Below are 18,949 nucleotides of genomic sequence, written 5' to 3'. Positions count from 1 at the left end.
CATATGTTACTTAACCATTGATGTTATGTGTCTAATTAGAGTCATTTGTCTCTATGAACAGCTCCAAAATTTGTTTCAGGATGATATAAAAAAAAAAGATCAGGTGCAATAGTGTCAGTACAAATTGATCCAAATGAGTTTGATTTAATTAAAAAGTGGACTTTCTCCTTTATATTGAAAACGGTATTGACTCTGTTGGTCAGGAGACTTGTGCATATTTCTTTCTCGTGATGTGACTCAGCTCCCTGAGCAACATGACATCTCACCGTAAAGGTCTTTGCCTCTGCCTGTGTGATCACTGTTCTTCATGTTTGATCACCACCAGGTATTTTTATGGTCACAAAAAACTAATGGGTGTTTACAATAATCTATTGTGTCATCAACTATGGATGCACATGCTACTCATTTAGTGTCTTTATGGGTGAGTTTACATATTGTGTTAGATTATGGTGGAACATGCCCATCACATGTTCCCAGAGCCCAAGATGACAGCTGACCAACAGTCCAAAGCCAAAGATCTTTAGAATTTCTGTCATTTTCTCTTTCTAAATGAGTAGAATGATTAACAGATTTAAATGTTATCCTAAATCTTAAAATCAGATGTTGTGACATCATAATCACCTGTATGCATCAAGATCACCTGTTGTGACATCAGACTCACCGGTTGTTGGATCACAATCCCCTGTAGTGACACCACAATCAGCTGCATCACAATCACCTGTTGTTATGTCACAGACACCCACTGGGGTCAGGATCAGGATCACCTTTAAATGAGCATTTTATGTGTTTATTAAAGGTAATCACATCAGGTTCACACAAGATAGAGACCATCAAGTCTTTTTGAATCCTTTCATGTGCGCCCCTAAAACACACAAAGGGGCTTCTATCCTCCTTCCACCTCAAGTAACAGAGAGCTAGGGTCACGATTGGGACACTAGACAGACTGAATATATGCAGAAAATATCACACAAGCTAATCCACTGTGCTGTGTTTTTCTTCCTTTATTAACTGTGAGGGGTTTTGGCTCTCGATGCATCAATACACAAACCTCTGTCAGACAAAATATCATTTTCCCAGCTCTGTACTTGCTTTTTGAAGTTCTTGGCTTTGGTTTGATTAATGATTTTAACATGTGGATTGGCTACATCAAAGCGATATTAGTCTTCAGTGGGGCCCCTGTGTCCACGGTGAAAGGAAGCAGCACTTGAAAAAACTGAATGACACTCCTCTCTGGACTGAACTGATACCCTGTTCCCATGAGAAAAAGGTTTTGGAAATCCCACAGAACAAATGCGAGACAGATGACAGTCCTTTTGCATTCAAAGAGAGTAATGTCCTAAATAATTATCATCTTTCTCAGGATTTTAAACTTTTATGCACAAGCAAGTCAAAGGACGATAATCTTTGTTGCATGTTTCTCATGACTGAGGTTAGATTTTACTGTAATTGAAGGTAATATATTGTCGAATTTCCTGTACTGATAGCTCTGTGTGTCACCAAATCTTGGTACATGTTGTCATGTGGACTCACATGAACCTGTTCTAACCTCTGCATTCAAGTCATGTGGACCCTGGACCTGAGAAATTATACACTAGTGCTCTCTAGTGGCTGCTGGGATACTTAAGAAATATGAGACGACGGTGTGTCATGTGCTCAAGCTACATCCATGTAGAGACAAGACAGTGTTTCCAGGGAGAAGGGAGTGTTGTTGTGAGAATAATTTAACTCAGGAAAGTGACAGAGTAACTATGTCTTATACTGCAATCACCAGGACATTACAGAGTGTTCGAATAAAAGAGAAGAGAGCAGTCATGTCAGTTTGACTGCTATTTGGTCCAGTTTTGGAAAGTTTGTGCAAATCTGCTCCCTGTTTGAAACTGATTCAACGATGTACATGAACTTGCATGAATGTTTGTGTGTGTGTGTGTGTGTGTGTGTGTGTGTGTGTGTGTGTGTGTGTGTGTGTGTGTGTGTTGAGCTAAGCCCTTAATGACCTTTGACCATTTTAACCTGATGACGGCTAGACAAGACATCAGTCGGCAAGAGACCATAATCATTTGTGTGTGTGTGTGCGTGTGTGTGTGTGTGTGTGTGTGTGTGTGTGTGTGTGTGTGTGTGTGCAGAAAGAAACAAAGAAAGAAAGAAATGTGACCAATGAAAAACCTTGTTACAACACATCTGACAAAGACAATATGCAGAATATCCTAAAAAGAAGAAAGAACTGAGTGAAAGGCATACAGAGAGTCACAGGAGGAGGGAGGGTGGGAGGGGACAGGACAGGTGTCCTTAAAAAAAAAAGACTCCTAGCAAGTCCAGCCAGTGTCTGAAGATACGTGAACAGCAAGACAATGGAGCTGAATGGAATAGAGAAGAAGAGTCAAAAACGGGGTAAAGACAACAGCGGGTTTGAGCCAGAGGTAAGATAAATATTTGAATATGCTTTGGACTTGTTTCTCAAGTCATTCTTGAACAATAGACCTGCTGTTTAAAAGCAATGGAGACTTCTCAGAACCCTGCTGTCAGGGAGGCTTTCCTTCAGTTCACCTGCCTGCAAGTAAGTAAATAGTGTGTTATTGTGCAAGCAAACCCTGCTGAATATTATTTACCTTCATGTCATGTGTGTGTGTGACAGGAGCAGGTTCGGATACACATTGATGCAGACAGTACTTGCTCCGATGTTGTCGACCACGCACACAAAAAGACAGACCAACAGGAAAAGAGGTTGCTCTTTTGTTTTTGCCAGACACACACTGTTTCTTAGTATCATCAAACCTTCGCCATCACCAGCCTTCCTCTTGTCCTTTTGATGTCCTTTTATGTCCTCTCACCTCATCGACCATCGTATGTTTCTCCTCTATGTGTGCGCAGTTTGCTTGAGAAGAAAATGGAGGCATTCCAGGACTGTTTGGCAGAGCACAGAGGTCAGATCTGCCTGGTCATATACCTGGCTTTAGCAGCAGGTAAAGTTTCTTTGTTAGCATCTGTTAAAGTGTAACCCAGGACCCTAAATGAGTTTCAGGTCTCTGTCTGCCCCACACATCGTCCAAACTGAGTATCAAAGTGAAACTTAATTCTTAAATTTGCACCGTGAAAGAGTCTCTGATTAATGACAAAGTGTGTCCACTGCTCTGTGCAGCTGATTTTCTTTGTTTGCTACTTTTAATTTTGCAGCCACACAAAATTAAATTTCCACATCTATGTATCCTGAAAATCCTTTTATAGTCTTGCTGAAGGCTCAGAAGGGCTGTTTGATCTATCTTTGCAAACTAGTTGCACTGGTTATAGTCAATCTACACGCTCTGTGCCTCGGAGCATATTGACATGAGCATGGCTGTGTGTGTGTGTGTGTGTGTGTGTGTGTGTGTGTGTGTGTGTGTGTGTGTGTGTGTGTGTGTGTGTGTGTGTGTGTGTGCGCGCGCTTTTGTGTGCAATTTACTGTACAGTCACTATGTTTGTTAAAGGAAAAATCAAGCAGTGGCTTATCAGAACACATGTCGAATATATGTGTGCTTGCTATGGTACTGTCCACCCACACACACACACACACACACACACACACACACACACACACACACAACCCCCATTGAGATAATGCATTCCCTAGCCCTTTATCCCAACCTTAACAGCATAACTAAATGCGACCCTTAACCCTAACCTAGTCTTAACCTTCTGTTCTTATAGCAAATTTAAGACAGCAATCAGTGCTTTTGTTATTCTGTCTTGATCCAAAGACAATAAGAGAAAATACTGCTGGCTATGATTTACACAGCCTCTTATGTTGCTCTCGAGTCTGTCTAAGAACAACCTTTTTGTCCTAGTATTTTAGAGATATGTCTGATTTAAAAACAAAACATTTTGACAGGTACCACCAATGTGAAATTTGAAAAAGTTTCTTTGATTGTCAGTGTTTGTGAAGGTTCAAAGTTGATTTTGGGGAGCTCACGTTCAGCCAAAGAAACAAATAGACCCTCGTACCAACTTTTAGACTTCTGAATATGTACATTTTTGGGATTCCACTTCCAATTTTTCAATCAAATAAATAATAAATATGAAATTGCATCATTCTCAGGCCAGTATAATCAGTTTAAACAGCATTGAAAATCGTGCAGAATAGTTGCATTTCTATTTTAATTCACGTCTGCAGATCAAAACACGCTGTCTCATCTCGAGCTGCGTCGTTGATCTCTGTGTCGCACTGCTAATTTTAGACAAATATCTCCACCTCCTCCTGTGTGTTTATCGGGAGGATGTGAAGCATACGGACAGATCAGAATGGTTTCAGTAACAGAGGTGTAAATGATGGCAGCGCGGTGGGACGTAATTCACATTAATGCTAAATTTGTTTCAGCCTCCGTTGCCATAGTGATAGCGGCATGTGTCCTGAACTTCCACCGGGCTCTCGGGCTGCTGGTCATCTCCTTGGTAACCGTATTGTTCCTGGTCTGGGATTGGACGATGGAACGCTACGGCGACCGGGTGTGGGAGGAGCTTTGTCCTATCAGAAACCTTCTCAGCAGAAACTGGTTTTGGATGAGATGGTGAGAAATGAGATGCTTCAAATCTTGTTTCAGTTTTCCTTTTCCTTCCTTCTTCCTTCCTTCCTTCCTTCCTTCCTTCCTTCCTTCCTTCCTTCTTTCTTTCTTCCTTCCGTCTTCCCTCCATCTTCCTTCCTTCCTCCCTCCTTAAGGAAGGAGGCTTCCTTATTCCTAGTTCCTAATCAAAGGAAGGAGGGAAGCTGACTGATATTTTCAACACTGGAAACAATGATCGCAAGCCATCAACAAGAATCCTCCTCATTGGCTGTGACTGACGTGTGTAATGTGCAAGACAGTTCAGGCAGTTTGAGGGTCTCTCTGTCACCTGGCAACGACAATGTCCTCAGACTGAGGACATTCATTGTTGGTGGATCAGCATGAGTACTGCATCAAACAGGGCAGGATAAAAGAAACAAGCAGTTGATGGCAAAGTGTGAGAAGACCTGCCATGCGCCACAGTGCACATGAAGTAAGGTAATTGCACTCAAGTGGCAGTTACCTCCAAAGAAAGGTGGGGCGGAGACACAATGTGGACTGTGGCATGTTATAACTGGAATATAACAAACAGGGTTAGATAACATGTGACTGATGGGGTTAAAGATCCTCAGCTTTGACCCACCTCTCCTTCCTTCAGGTCACCACTACAAGATGCTTGAACAGTTTCTTGAACACCTGCACTTTATTCTTACCTTGATCTGCAGTTTATTTGGCTCTGTGTCTGTTGGATCTTTCACATTTTTGGATGATTGAAATCTCTCTCTTTAATTTTTTTTATTAAATATGTTTCTGATTGCTTTTATGTCCTCGACTTGCTGCACTGACCTATGTAGATGTTGTCTGTCTACAAACCAAATTACCTCTCTCTCTCTCTCTCTCTCTCTCTCTCTCTCTCTCTCTCTCTCTCTCTCTCTCTCTCTCTCTCCAGGATAGTATACGTGTCTCTGCTGGTGGCCGTGGTCTGCTGGATAGCACTGGACACAGCACAGCAAGGGACCAGACAGCTTGTGTCTTTCTTTGGTTTGCTGTTCCTCATCTTCTTAATGTTGCTGTTCTCCAAACACCCATTCAGGGTAAGAGATGCGCACACAAATACACACACGCACACTCCAACAAATGAATTTTTGATCATGTATGTACGCATGTGTTGTGCGTGTGTGTTGCAGTGGTCTTGGAAAACCTTGCTATGGGGAATTGGGCTGGAGTTCATCTTTGGTCTGCTGATCCTCAGGACCAAAATTGGCTTTGGGGCACTGCAATGGCTTGGAGACCAAGCAGAGGTACATACAGACAAACGCACAAAAGATTTTTTCAGTTGATTGTCCTTGTTTTGCTTCCTTGTTTCCTCCTTTCTTTTTTTCCTTTTGTAATGACTCGAACGTAGAAGCACAACACACAGTCTGATAAGACCAAAAGTTCTTGTCATCTTTAATCCAGTAACAAGCAGAGGTCAAAACCAGGCAGGGAGCAGGCGAGGAATCATCAAACAGCCAAGGCTTGTGGTAGAGAGAATAAAAAACAATGAAAAGCTGAGGCGGATGTGAACTAGACTTGAATCTGGCAGAGAGCTAGTGGACAGAAATGAGTATATGGCACTCGGCAGATTACGGGAAATGGGAAGCAGGTGAGTGAGTGGGCAGGGAAGCTCAGGTGGTGGAAAAGGCAGGAAATGGGACGACTGATCTGCCTGGAGCTGTGACTTTTTCTGCTTTTGTTTCCTTGTTTTTTTCCATTCCTTTTTTGTCTCTTTATTTCAGTGTTTCCTTGTTTTGATAACTTTCCTCGTTTTGTCTCTGTTTCCTTGATTACACTGTATGTTTCCTTCTTTTGTTCCCAACATTTGTGTCCTTGTTTGCTTATTTTCTTTCCTTGTGTCATCCTTTTATTTCTTTTTGTCCCGCATAAAAATCTACTGTTTGTTTTTGTAGCTGTTACTGTAGTTCAAACATTCTTCTGCATCTGTACTTCACTCTTAAAGAGCAGATGATGGAAGATTCACGTTATGACAAAAAATGCAATCAGTTGTTTCAAAGCTAACTATTGAAAATCTCCTCCATACAGATTTTCCTGTCGTTCACAGATGCTGGGTCTAAGTTTGTGTTTGGTGACAGTTACACAGACCACCTCTTCGTCTTCAAGGTACGACACACACCAGTATGAAATGAGGCCACGGTAAAATGGTAACAGTGATAAGAATAAGAACCAAAATGAGGTGTGACTGCATCAGCACTCAGTTGTGAGCTGGTTTCTGGACTATCCAGGCTTTGTGTTTGGGCATGCCTGGAAACATTTCTGAACGCTGTCTGTCATGTCACAAAAAATGTGGTCATAAAGCCAACTCTACCCCCCAAAATGAAAGTTAAGTCTGAAAAATGGTGGAAACGTGCAATTTACCAGAAATTATACAAATGCAAATACAATACAAGATTTGTGGACTGATTTGTTGTCCACATAAACATGCAGAATAACGGAATGAGTAATGATGATGATGATGATGATGATGATGATGATGATGATTGTGATCTGTCTCCAGGTGATGCCTGTGTTGGTATTTTTAAGCTCTGTCATCTCCATCCTCTACTACATTGGCTTCATGCCCTGGCTCATTTGTAAGGTGAGGAGGTGGGAGGATGAAATGCAGGAGAAATATGTGAAGACAAATCAATTATTTCAAGTCATTTATTTTTAAAGAACCTTCATATATGAAAGTTCAAGGAGTAAAAGACAAATAATGACTGCTGAAGACTCAATTTGTTTATTTTATATCCTAATAATGTTATTTATTCTTTTATAATTCTAATTTTTCTTCCTACACTTCAGTTATTTTCCTTTTATTTTTTTCCCAGATTGGATTCATAATGGAGGTTACCATGGGAACGTCTCCAACAGAATCGATGGCTGCAGCTGGAAATATATTTTTGGGACAGGTAAACTACAGTTTAAATACAAAACAGTAACAACAATCCGTAAATCCACTCGTCCCAGATCAACCTCGCCGTGTCCTTATCGCTCTCTTTCAGACAGACTCACCTCTCCTGATTCGTCCCTACATCAGTGGGCTAACTCGCTCTGAGATCCATGCTGTGATGACAGGAGGGTTTGCCAGCATCTCTGGTACCATTTTGGGAGCTTACATCTCCTTTGGGGTGAGGAGGCGGATGCAGGGGAGGAAAGTTTATCACTGAGGTTATCGCAGTAAAGTTTGAATGTTAAGATAATACCAACCAAGATAATAACAATCAGTGTTCACACACCACAACAGCTAGCTCAAAGTTCAGCTCATACAGATTGAAGACTGGTCGGAGGAGTTGTTTGAAAAAATTGTTGCCCATGGGTCCGAAATTCTGACCATGCAGTCAGAATTTGCATAAAAATGTATGATTTTTTCCATTACAATCTTCATAAAACTCCTTCAAATATTGAGACTTGCATCTGAATTGCCAGTTGGAAATGAGTGCCATAAAACACAGTGCGTCAGTGTTGTAAACAGACACGCTCCAGGTAGAGGACACCATTGATTTGCCTGTAGAGTGTGAATTCCTAAACCAAGCCACAATTAGCTTGGTATGTTTGTGACACAACTCTTATGATGACCAGAGCACAACTTCAAACAGAAACACATTGGTAAGATCCCAAAGTTAGAAGAATAAGAACAGAATTTCTCATTTCATTTAGTAACAGCTTCAAAATTTAACAGACTCTAGACTGACCCTGACTCTTCACCTGAGAGGAAACATAGGACTTTAACAGCTCAGTCAGGAAGTGAATGATTGACCACTAAATGTATATCTTGTTCTATGTGCCTCTCTTTTGAGGTTGAGGCAGCACACTTGTTGACGGCCTCAGTGATGTCCGCCCCAGCCTCCCTGGCCATTGCCAAGATGTTCTGGCCTGAAACGGAGACCTCCAGTGTAACAACCAGTCGTGACCTCAAACTAGACAAAGGGTAGGAGAGGACAGAATAATCAAGCATAATAACTTCATATAAAGACAATTTGAACTGTGATGGAAAAGGCACACCAACTCCAAAGAACACATTTATTTGAATACACAAAATTTCAATCTGTCAAATGAACAAATGTCATCAACTCCAGTATGCAGACGACACAGCTCTATTTTGATAAGATGTTTGAGGGTTGAGTGTTTTAAATGTTGCCTGTTTCTCCTCAGAGAGAGTACAAACATGTTAGAGGCGGCATCCCAAGGTGCATCTTCAGCCGTGGGCTTAGTTGCCAACGTTGTTGTCAACCTCATTGCCTTCCTGGCACTGTTGGCCTTTTTCGATGCTGCTCTGTCCTGGCTGGGCGGGATGTTGGACTGTCCACAGCTCAGCTTCTCAGTTATGCTCGTGACCTGACACTCAAACACTCATACAAATACATCAACTCTCCAGTGTACACTCACTGTAAATATATTCAAACATTGATCCGTGCATGTGTGCTCACTCTTCCTTTGCTTCGGTCTGTCTCTCGTTTAGCTCATCTGCTCTTATGTGTTCATGCCCCTCTCCTTCATGATGGGTATTTCCTGGGAGGACAGTTTTGTCGTCGCTGAGCTGATTGGCATAAAGACATTTCTCAATGAGTTTGTGGCCTATCAGAAGTTGACAGAGTTAATTAAAAGACGGGAAGCAGGAGGACCTGAATATGTGGACAACGTGAAGCAGTATATTTCTGTGAGTCATCATATCTTCTCACTCCTTTCTGTTGCTATAGTCATTCTCACTGACAAGGAGACACTGTACACAGTTTAATACTCTGGACGCAAGTACACTAGTATACTCAGTATGCTAATAATAATATTTAGTATATTTTAGTGTCTGTTTTTTCACTGCGGTCAGTGTGGACATTGTCTTCATTGATAAAACTAAATTGTTGTGTGCGCCATCAGAGAGGATTAATGAGCGTTGCTGAGATGCCAGCTCCTTATGGGATACAGGTCAACTTTGGTGAAAAATGTAAAAAATTACTTATAATACTTGGATATGACAGAATACTACACTACATATGTAGTGATAGTTTAAGACAAGCATCACAGTCAAAGTCTGTTTGGATATTTTTTTCACAGAAGAATTTTGCTCTTGCAGGTCCACTCTGAAACCATTGCAACCTACGCTTTGTGTGGATTTTCCAACTTCGCTTCCCTCGGGATGTCGGTCGGAGTGCTGTGTGAGTGCCACCTCGTGAGCTGTTAGCAAGGCTGAGCGGCGACGCCAAACAGTCAAACAGGGAAATTAAAGTGCAGAAGTGTGCTTGCTGGTGTCATGTGTTGCAAAAGTTTGGTAGTGAAAAGTGATCGAGTAAAGATGTTATCATTTAAATTCAGCACTTAATTGTCCCAAATGTACGAGAAGCACTAGATACAATCACTACCACACACATACTGTAGAAATATGCAGGATGAAAGTCAATTTTATTTTGTTTTTATATATTTATTTACTTTTTGGCTGGCAAGAGTGGGAGTAAGTGGTGAGGAATCCATCTGTTACATTTAAGCTAGTTACATTGTGTGGGCTGAATGAGAAGTTAAGCCTATTTCATTTCGCCTATGGCTGCCTCATAGCCTGGAAAACAAAAGGAAACTCAGATATCCAGCCCTAATCCTCAAAACCACATATCAGCAAATTTCCCAAACTTAATGAATGCACTCATATAATAACTGTCAGCATATCGAGTAACACATGCCAAGTGTGAATGTGTTTTTTTTTGCAAACGTCAAAAGAAGGGTGACACAAGAAGAATGTAAAAGATGTAAAAACAAGTTTCTACACGAAAACCAAAGAGAGGTGAAATGAGGGGTCAAGAGTTGTAGTTGCAGAATATCTATCAAAGAAAGGCAGTGTTGAGAGAATGACTACAGTGTAACAATTCAGAAGAAGTTGAGCATCCCTTGACCCGTGACAAGTCGAATAATTAGTTCGTCCTTGATAAATGTGCTTTAAATCTCTTTGTAGTAAAAAAAATCTACTCCACTCAACTCTTTAAAGGACTGAAAACAGTGTTGATTATACATTTACAGGCTAAAGATAATGCCACACAAAAACACATTCTTAACATTTTTCTGGATTTAAGAAGAAGAAGAAAGAAGAAGACATCCTTTATTCGTCACAATGAACACAACATGCAGAGTTAGGCGGGGAAACTGCACACGTGAATATGTGAAATTCTTTCTCCCATCCTTGGTCAGTCCTTCCTCCGCGGCAGACCAGGAGCAGTGGGCTGGGACCAGTTCCTTTGTCATCACCATTGGTCAGGTGGTGATTTTTAGTGGGGGTATGTCTATGGAGGATACCCCAGAATACCCCAGGTGAACACAGGGAGAACATGCAAACTCCACACAAACCCCTCCCTTTTTTCCTCAAGCAGCAGGCACTGAAGGCATGGTGGAGCACCAGCGCCCACAGCGGGAATCGAACCGGGACCTTCTAGCTGTGAGGCGACAGTGTTGCCACTGTGCCACCCAGCAAGACCTGCTGCTGCATATTGAATGAATGAATTGTCGTAGTTTCTTTTGTTTGTTTTCTGAACATTATGAAACGATGTTGAAAGTTTCATTTGCATTTCTTGTTTTTTAACATGTAGTTGTTCTTGTTCCAGCGGCCATGGCTCCAGAGAGACGAGTTGACATCTCCAGCTGTGGCTTCAGAGCTCTGATTGCAGGCAGCGTCGCTTGTTTCATGACAGCTTGTGTTGCAGGTGACTCGTCTTTACCTCTGTCTGTCCTTTATATTTATACTGTATGCACCCTATAATGTCAGGCCTCATTCAAAGTAGTGGGTTTTATGACAGCATTAATATCTCAATCAGGTTTGACACCATTAGAAGGACAGATTTTGGGAAGATGTGGCCCTGGGCTCAGATATGAACAGTAAAACATCCCCCCACCCTCCTACATGGACTAGTGCATCTGCATGTTTGTAATGGTCGTACAACTTGTGGTCATTTTTTGTCTCTGAGCAACATTTTTCAAATAAAGCAGGACTGTCATCTGCTGCTGTTGGTTCAAAACTGCACCTGAACTTCAGTATTTAGTTTATGCTGGAGATGAAGAGAGTAAGTCTGACTCCTCGCTGTGTTTTCATTACTTTAGAATGAGCTCTGTATATCTAAATGGGGAGAGTGTAGCCTTGAACAACCTTTCATGCTTTTCATGGGTTTCATGGTCACCATAAGTTGTCCTACATGCTTAGAAGGGAGGGTGAGGCGAGGTGTATTCAGTTGGTTACAATCTGCAACCTCACCGCTACATGCTGCTAAATCATGCTGCTAAATCCTACACACTGTTCCTTTCATAAAATGCCAAGAAATCAAAAAAAAAAAATCTTTGGTGGAAATCTGTATTTTAGACTTCTCTCATTATTTTCGTTCATTTCATTCATTGGGCAGAGTGGTTCAGTAACAGCATCGAGCTCTCTTCGCAAGTAACTAATCGACTAAACACTTTGATGAAGAGTTCTTCAGTAACAGTTTGAAGGCTGATTATTCGCAGTTTGGTCGTGATTTGTTCTTTACTCTTTCGCTGGTAACTACGCATTAGTTTGTCACTGTATTGTGGTGAAGTGTTACCATAGTGTATATAAAAATATTTAGAGAAGTTCATTATTATTTTCCATCAATAACACGTTACAAAATATACTAACCAAAGATAGCATGACCATAAATGTTATACTTAATATACTCATATTTTATAATATATATAATATAATTTTATAATGTACAGTTTAAAATATTCAAAAATGTTTAAAGTACACAACATTAACATGTAATACACTAATTCCAATTTTCAAGTTTCAATTCTCACATTTTCTACGTCCGTAGGCTCTATTTTATATTTAAACACCCACTAAAATTACTCTGAGAGCATTGTTTAAGTAATAAAATAATAAAAGACAATATGAAACATAGACGTGCAGAATCAACAGTATATCCTGTCACTCACGTGTTTTTGTACTTTCTATGACGATATGATCTCTGGGGGGGTCTAGGCATGTTGTACATCCCTGATCTTCAGTGCCCACATTTCCTGAGCACACAGTTCAGCAACACCAACGTGACCATCAGCTCTGAACTGGTCACCTGCTGCACACAGCTATATAACAGGTGTGTGTGTGTGTGTGTGTGTGTGTGTGTGTGTGTGTGTTTGTACCTGTGTGCTACTGTACCAAGTTGAAGCTTGGCTGCTGTTTGTACCTGTGGAATTACTGTTTCCCAGTTCTCACATATTTGCTGTGTATTTAGACTCTGTGTAGTTATAAATACATCAGCGTCACTGTATACAGCTGATGGAGAGGAGAGATGAGATGCTGTGACTCAGTCTGTGTGTGTGTGTGTGTGTGTGTGTGTGTGTGTGTGTGTGTGTGTGTGTGTTTTATTTGCAGTGTGACGGTGTATGAGCCGTGGAACATGACGATTGCAGAAGGATTCAATCAGAGCAGTCTGCAACACTGCTGCACACTCTCACCTCCTACACACTTCAACTGCAGCTTGGTGCTTTGAATCACTGTGAACCTTTTTTTTTTTTTTTATCTCTAATGTACAATGTCCTGCTGTTATAATGCTTTTTCAATAAAGTTGTGCGCCAAAAATATCATCCTGTCCTATTAATGTGTGCATATGTGCATGTGTGTCCCAATTATTATTTGCATTCATGAGAAAACGTGAAGGAATAGAGCACATGAGCAGATAAATAGAAAATGTAAGAGAACACAGTGTAAGTCATGCAGATCATTGAAGCAAGAGGAAGTTCAGACAAAATGGAAAAAGTTAAGGAATGAGTGAGGAATGAAAAATTTATATGAAAAAGTTCTCAAATGTAATCAGTAAACAGCTCCATGTGTGGTGACGCTTCCCTGATAGAATTTAAATGTTTTAAGATTTAGAGTTGAATTAATTTACCTATTTTGTATTTTAAATATACATTTGCATCCATGTAAAGGCATGAATACAATACATGTACATATGGCCATACAGTTATATATTGCATATATCTGTAAGGTTCTGTGTGAGACATGAACACATACTTCTTCTTTATTTATATGTCTGTACAAGCGCTCAGATAATCGCACGCAACTTAATTAGATCTGAGCTTAACGTAAAGTAATATGAAATTCACATAACATCTTAACTGATTATTCAATACCCGAGATATTTCCACAACTGAGAGTTTCACCACCTTTACCAGCCGCAACATTAAAGTGATGAAAACATTAATCTGTCAATAACTATAATTGAATAATATAATGAATATTATTCTGAAACAGGTAATTCTGCATTATGAGCAGTTTTACTTATATTGATATTTGCTGATATCAAAATTTCTGAACTTTCACTTAATGAAACATTTTCATCCATGACTTTTACTTGTAACAGAGTATTTCTACACTGTGGTGTTACCACTTCAGTAAGGATTGAAGTACTTTCTGCACCATTGTTTTTTAAAAATACGAAGACCTTTATTTACGAGTGGAAAGCCTCCTGGTCATGACTATGGCCACGTTTTAACACCACATGACAAAGAGACGCATGAGAACAATTTCTAACACAGAAGAGAAAGAAAACCAGGAGAATATCTGTCACTATGTATTTGATAGACACGTCAAAAACTACACCTCGCCTTTCTCTGCCTTGCCTGAATGGACCAAGTGTTACAGTAACAAGGAAAAGCGGTGTGTTTCCTGACCACTGGATGTCACTGGTGTCTTCCTTTTTCCATTCGGTATCACAGAGTGCATGTCAGATTCATCAGGCCACCAGAGACCAGTCAGTCATAGCGGTTTTGCTGTTAGACCAATTGTCCAAGTAACTATCTCATTAATACTGACAGAAATTATACTCTCAGACCGCCCACCAGACAAAAAGGAGGGTATCAAGGGTGTCAACATCTGCATGTGTGAGACGAGCATGCAGTCACAGAGATGGCAAATGACAGTCTCTTCATTAAATCCGCCAGAAGCTAAAGGTCAGATGGCTCCCTTCTCGGCGGGCAGGAGGTGTGTTCACATGTGTGAATTTCACACACCCACAGAGAGGGAACATTAGACTCAGCCATCAGATGCTGTCACACAGGACATTTTTAGGCTCTGTGTTACCATGTGTCCCCCATAGAAAAGAAAAAAAAAAAAGAAATGACAGTATGCTCATTTTTGTCAGCGACGTCTTTAAAACTTTAAAGCACAGAGCTGTTAGCTGAGGAGCGGAAAGCAAACATCATGTATCCGGGACTGCTGAGGAGTCGAGGTGATTTCAGTGTCTCTGTGTGAGGACAAGAACTAAAAAGTTTGGAAAAACAAAGTACAGGACATAAGGTTTTTTCAGGTCGTCTTATTTGATAAAATCTATCTCTTCTTTTTTTTTTTTTAGGTGGGATTTTGCTGCTCCAAACACGGGGTTTATTGAATTCTATATATTCTCTTTGGCTAATGCATGAAAATCATCTTTATGAGAAGGAGACATTCTGTGTGTGAAACTACCAGATCTGAGAACGCACCTTTCATAGTGCACTTCCTCACGCACACCTTGCCTAATGAAGCTGGACCGTGTTTGCTGTGAAGAAACGCTGGTGACAAATGATCTGTTTTTATTTGTGTTGGAATGAAGGTGAAAATCAGCTGTTTGTCCAACACTAACGCATTTACAGTGACGTGTGTTATCCCTTTAAAATATCCAAATCAATCATAGCTGTATAAAAATAAAGAAACACCTGGCACTAAAATCATTTGGCTGAACATCACAGTGGATGTGAGTTGCTTCTTTTAAAAAATGTTAAATTGCCAGAATAAGCGAATATCTGCCATAAGAGAGAGAGAAAAAAGCTCAAACTGGACGAATGACGTTCACACCAATATTTTATTCTATATTTCAACTATATTTTAAAATAGCTCACACATGTAGCCTGAGATATATGTAATTTTTACACTTAAATTTTGTTTGTTGGAATAATTATTAAAGAAAACAAATTAAATATCTGATCTGAAGTCTGTAAATGTTTGAAACTCCTCTGTTTATTCCTTTCGCCTTCTTGTGTATTTTATCATAATTTTTTTTTTTTTTTTTTTCGTCTTTTGGGTATATTGTGGAAAGATCTAATAAAAAAAATAATTTCACTGAAAAGTTTTCACCAAAATTCAAATTTAAACATGTGCCAGCGGGGCTACATACTGATTGTGAAATCATTTGTTATCACACCTTAATGTTGCTTTTACTGCAGCAGCACAGACGTAGATGTGAAGATTGAAGGAAAGAGACAGGTGGAGTAAAAGTGAGAAACACAGCGATGTAGAAAAAAACAGAGAAGAAGAGGGTGAGTATTAGTGGGCTGAGACTGGTGGATATTGGATTGTCATGTAGCACCACTCCAACCGAAGGAGAGGGGGATGAAGAGGAGGAGAGAGAAACTGAATGATGGAGATGGAGTTGTCATCCAGCAGCACTCCAAAGAGCACACAAAGGAAGAGGAGGGAGGGAGGCCGATGGGATGAAGGATGCATATGGAGGTGGATTGAGGAACGGTAGAAAAACAGATTGATTGAAACTGGAGTTTGGAAGGATTCACAGAAGCACTTAGAAGAATGATTAGAAAAGACAGAGCTGGCAAGAGCATGAAAAAAGGATTGGGGGGCTGAAGGAGAGCTGAAGATGGAGAGAGGAAGTTACACAATCAGCAGATGTGATTAGATAGATAGATAGATAGATTACCATTCTATCTTACTGGCAATCTTATCAAATAACACAAACATTTATGTGACTGTTGCGTCTAATCACTGTCCTTCATGATATGCTCCCTGCTTAACAAACTTTAATTGATGCTTTAATTGCTCGTTGACACGTAATTACATGGACGTGTCTCGGTGCCGAGTGAGAAATTAAACAGGAGAATCCCTGACAAATGTGTGCAGACGAATGGACGTTCTGCGACGTTAATTGTGGTAAACAGTGGAGAGGCATGTTTCTCATCAGAAAATTACCCACAAAAGAGGTGATCATGTTAGTCCAATTAGCATAATTTATACAGAAACATATACAGAGGTTATATTTTAAAAGTGTTTCATTTTAAATCCACTACACTGTACATAACCTCTGGGTCTTGGAGCATATTTGTCCTTTTTATGTCCCTCTGAATTTGATATTGTCATTGGCTAATATATGAAAATAATCATAAAACATAGGACAGTATTGGCATAATAAAGAAACATTATATTGTTTTGAAGAAATTGCATATTAGTTAAAGTTGAAAGTCCTGTGACAGCTTTTTTTAGATGTCACTGTTAATTAACATGCGTTGCCCATTTTAATTTAACAAATGAAAAAATTAATAAGCAAAGAGAGATGACAGTGTAAGTATTTTGTTTTCAATCAAATGAACTCTACAAAACCTTCCTGTGCTGTGTCGTCTCTGCATCTGCACACCAGCAAACTACTGTTTCCTCCATCCATTTTCTCTTGATTCGCTGGACAAATAATCTAAACAACAAACAGAATTAAAATCCAGGCAAAAACTTCTGTGATCTGTGATTTCTAGCTTTTTATGAGAGGCTCTAATAAGATCAGAAGAGGAAAAGTTCAGATCCTTTCCTTAATAACACTCCATTAAGTCCTGATTTGAAAATGTTACTGGAGTAAATGTATGTCAGGAAAATGAACGATTTTTAAGTATCAAAAGCAGAAGGATTGCAGCTAATTTGTCATTACAGATTGATCTGTTGGTTATTTTCTCAATTAGTCTATTGATTGTTTGTTTGTTTGTTTGTTTTTTTCAGAAAACAATGAAAAATGCTGTCACAATCATCCAGAGCCCAGAGTGACATCTTCACAATGCTTGTCTGCCTGACCAACAGCAAAACCTCAAAATTACTGAAAATAAATTAAAATTATTTAAATAATTGAAAGAAAAAGTAGCAAATGCTCACATTTGAGATGCTGGAACCCTGAAATGTTTGGGAGCTTTTTTTGTGAAAAAAAGACAATTACCAAGACAGATTGACCAGTTGATTAATCAACATCTCAGCTGCTAAATCATAACTCCTTAAGTAACAGTGATTAAAGCTGTCAGCTAATGTAATGAAGTAAACAGTGAAATATTTCCCTCTGAACTACGGCAGAGACAAGAAAAAGTGATTACTGCTTACAGTACTTGAGTAAATGTACTCGGTTACATTCCACCAGTGAATATGTTTTATACATTTATTATCTAATGCTATGGAGCTCCAGGTTCCACACCTTCCATCCTGGGATCTATCCCCACACACGTTCGGCTGGAGGTGAACACTTCGGTTACACCACCTATCAGAGGACTTACACAGTCACACTCTCAATTCACACCTGCGAGCAATTTATACTTCACCTACCCTGCTTGTCTCCAGTCAGAGAAACTAACAAATTAAAGGACAACATGCAAACTCCAGAAATAGCATGTCCATTTATTTATTCATATGTCTGATTATTGGTCAGGCTGATACTCGAGGTGTTCGAGGTACCTTCTCTGCTTTATTCTCCACTGTAGAACTCACAGCTTTCCACTGACCCATGCCGGGTAGCAAATGGTAACTTATACTGTTGGATCTGGAAAGCAATTCAAAATAAAAAATAAATAAATAACAAGAAATAGTCATTTCTGAACTTTCAGTACGAAGTTACTGCCAGCGGCCAGTTAGCTTAGCTTAGCATAAAGACTGGAAACAGGGGGAAACAGCTAGCCTGGCTCTGTTTAGGAGTCCCAGCAGAGTGTAGCAAATTGTTGTTTTTACATGTCAGTTTTTAAACAGATTTTAGAGATGAAACCCAACATGTTAATGAATGAGCTTTAGAGTTGGTGGTAGGTAGATTTTGTTACCCTTGGACAGAGCCAGGCTAGCAGTTTTCCCCTGTTTTCAGTCTTTGTGCTAAGCTAAGCTAAGCGGCTGCTTTCTGTAGCTTCATATTTAGCACACAGACATGACAGTGGTGTCAGTCTCCCCATCTATCTCCGGTGAAGAAAGCAAATAATTATATTTTCCAAAATGTCAGGCTATTCTTTTAAGTCCTGTTAAGTAACTACTCCATATAATGTGATTTAAAAACTGACTGAAACATGCTGTGTTATGAATATCTGTATATGCACAGAAGGCAAATGAGCGAGCTGGGACGACGTTATTTGTGTGATCGTTAGCCATCATTTTACTACTCTTCAGAGGGAGAATGTGAATGAGATGTTAGTGTTTTGTGAACTTGTGAACAGATAATGATATTGTGATAAAAAGGAGAACCTGTGAATCACTAAAATTAGGTGGGCCCCATCAGTTATCCGATCCCGCATGTTGTTTTTCTTGAACAGCTCTTCTTTGAATTAGCTTGGCACAAAGTCTTTCTACTTGCCAGGACTTTAAAGACCATCTTTTCCGAGGCCGAGCAGAAATGAAAATGGTTTAAATCAAGTTGCATTCA

The 18,949-nt window shown here is 39.9% G+C and overlaps 1 protein-coding gene across 1 annotated transcript; it reads left to right on the top strand.

Moving 5' to 3' along the window:
- The first annotated feature begins 2,348 nt into the window (after window positions 1-2,348).
- Window positions 2,349-13,111, top strand: LOC143320686 (solute carrier family 28 member 3-like). The gene is made up of 17 exons (XM_076730542.1): window positions 2,349-2,417; window positions 2,633-2,721; window positions 2,869-2,960; window positions 4,349-4,538; window positions 5,461-5,605; window positions 5,699-5,812; window positions 6,594-6,671; window positions 7,066-7,146; window positions 7,379-7,459; window positions 7,553-7,678; window positions 8,348-8,478; window positions 8,703-8,871; window positions 9,010-9,207; window positions 9,619-9,700; window positions 11,129-11,227; window positions 12,517-12,631; window positions 12,910-13,111. The coding sequence occupies exons 1-17, from the start codon at window positions 2,349-2,351 to the stop codon at window positions 13,025-13,027; spliced, it is 1,977 nt and encodes a 658-aa protein (XP_076586657.1). The 3' UTR covers window positions 13,028-13,111.
- Window positions 13,112-18,949: the final 5,838 nt, after the last annotated feature.

This window comes from Chaetodon auriga, chromosome 5 (genome assembly GCF_051107435.1).
Source record: "Chaetodon auriga isolate fChaAug3 chromosome 5, fChaAug3.hap1, whole genome shotgun sequence".
Classification (NCBI taxonomy): domain Eukaryota; kingdom Metazoa; phylum Chordata; class Actinopteri; order Chaetodontiformes; family Chaetodontidae; genus Chaetodon; species Chaetodon auriga.
Note: the sequence above shows the minus strand (reverse complement) of the source record. Positions and strands in the feature narration are given on the sequence as shown.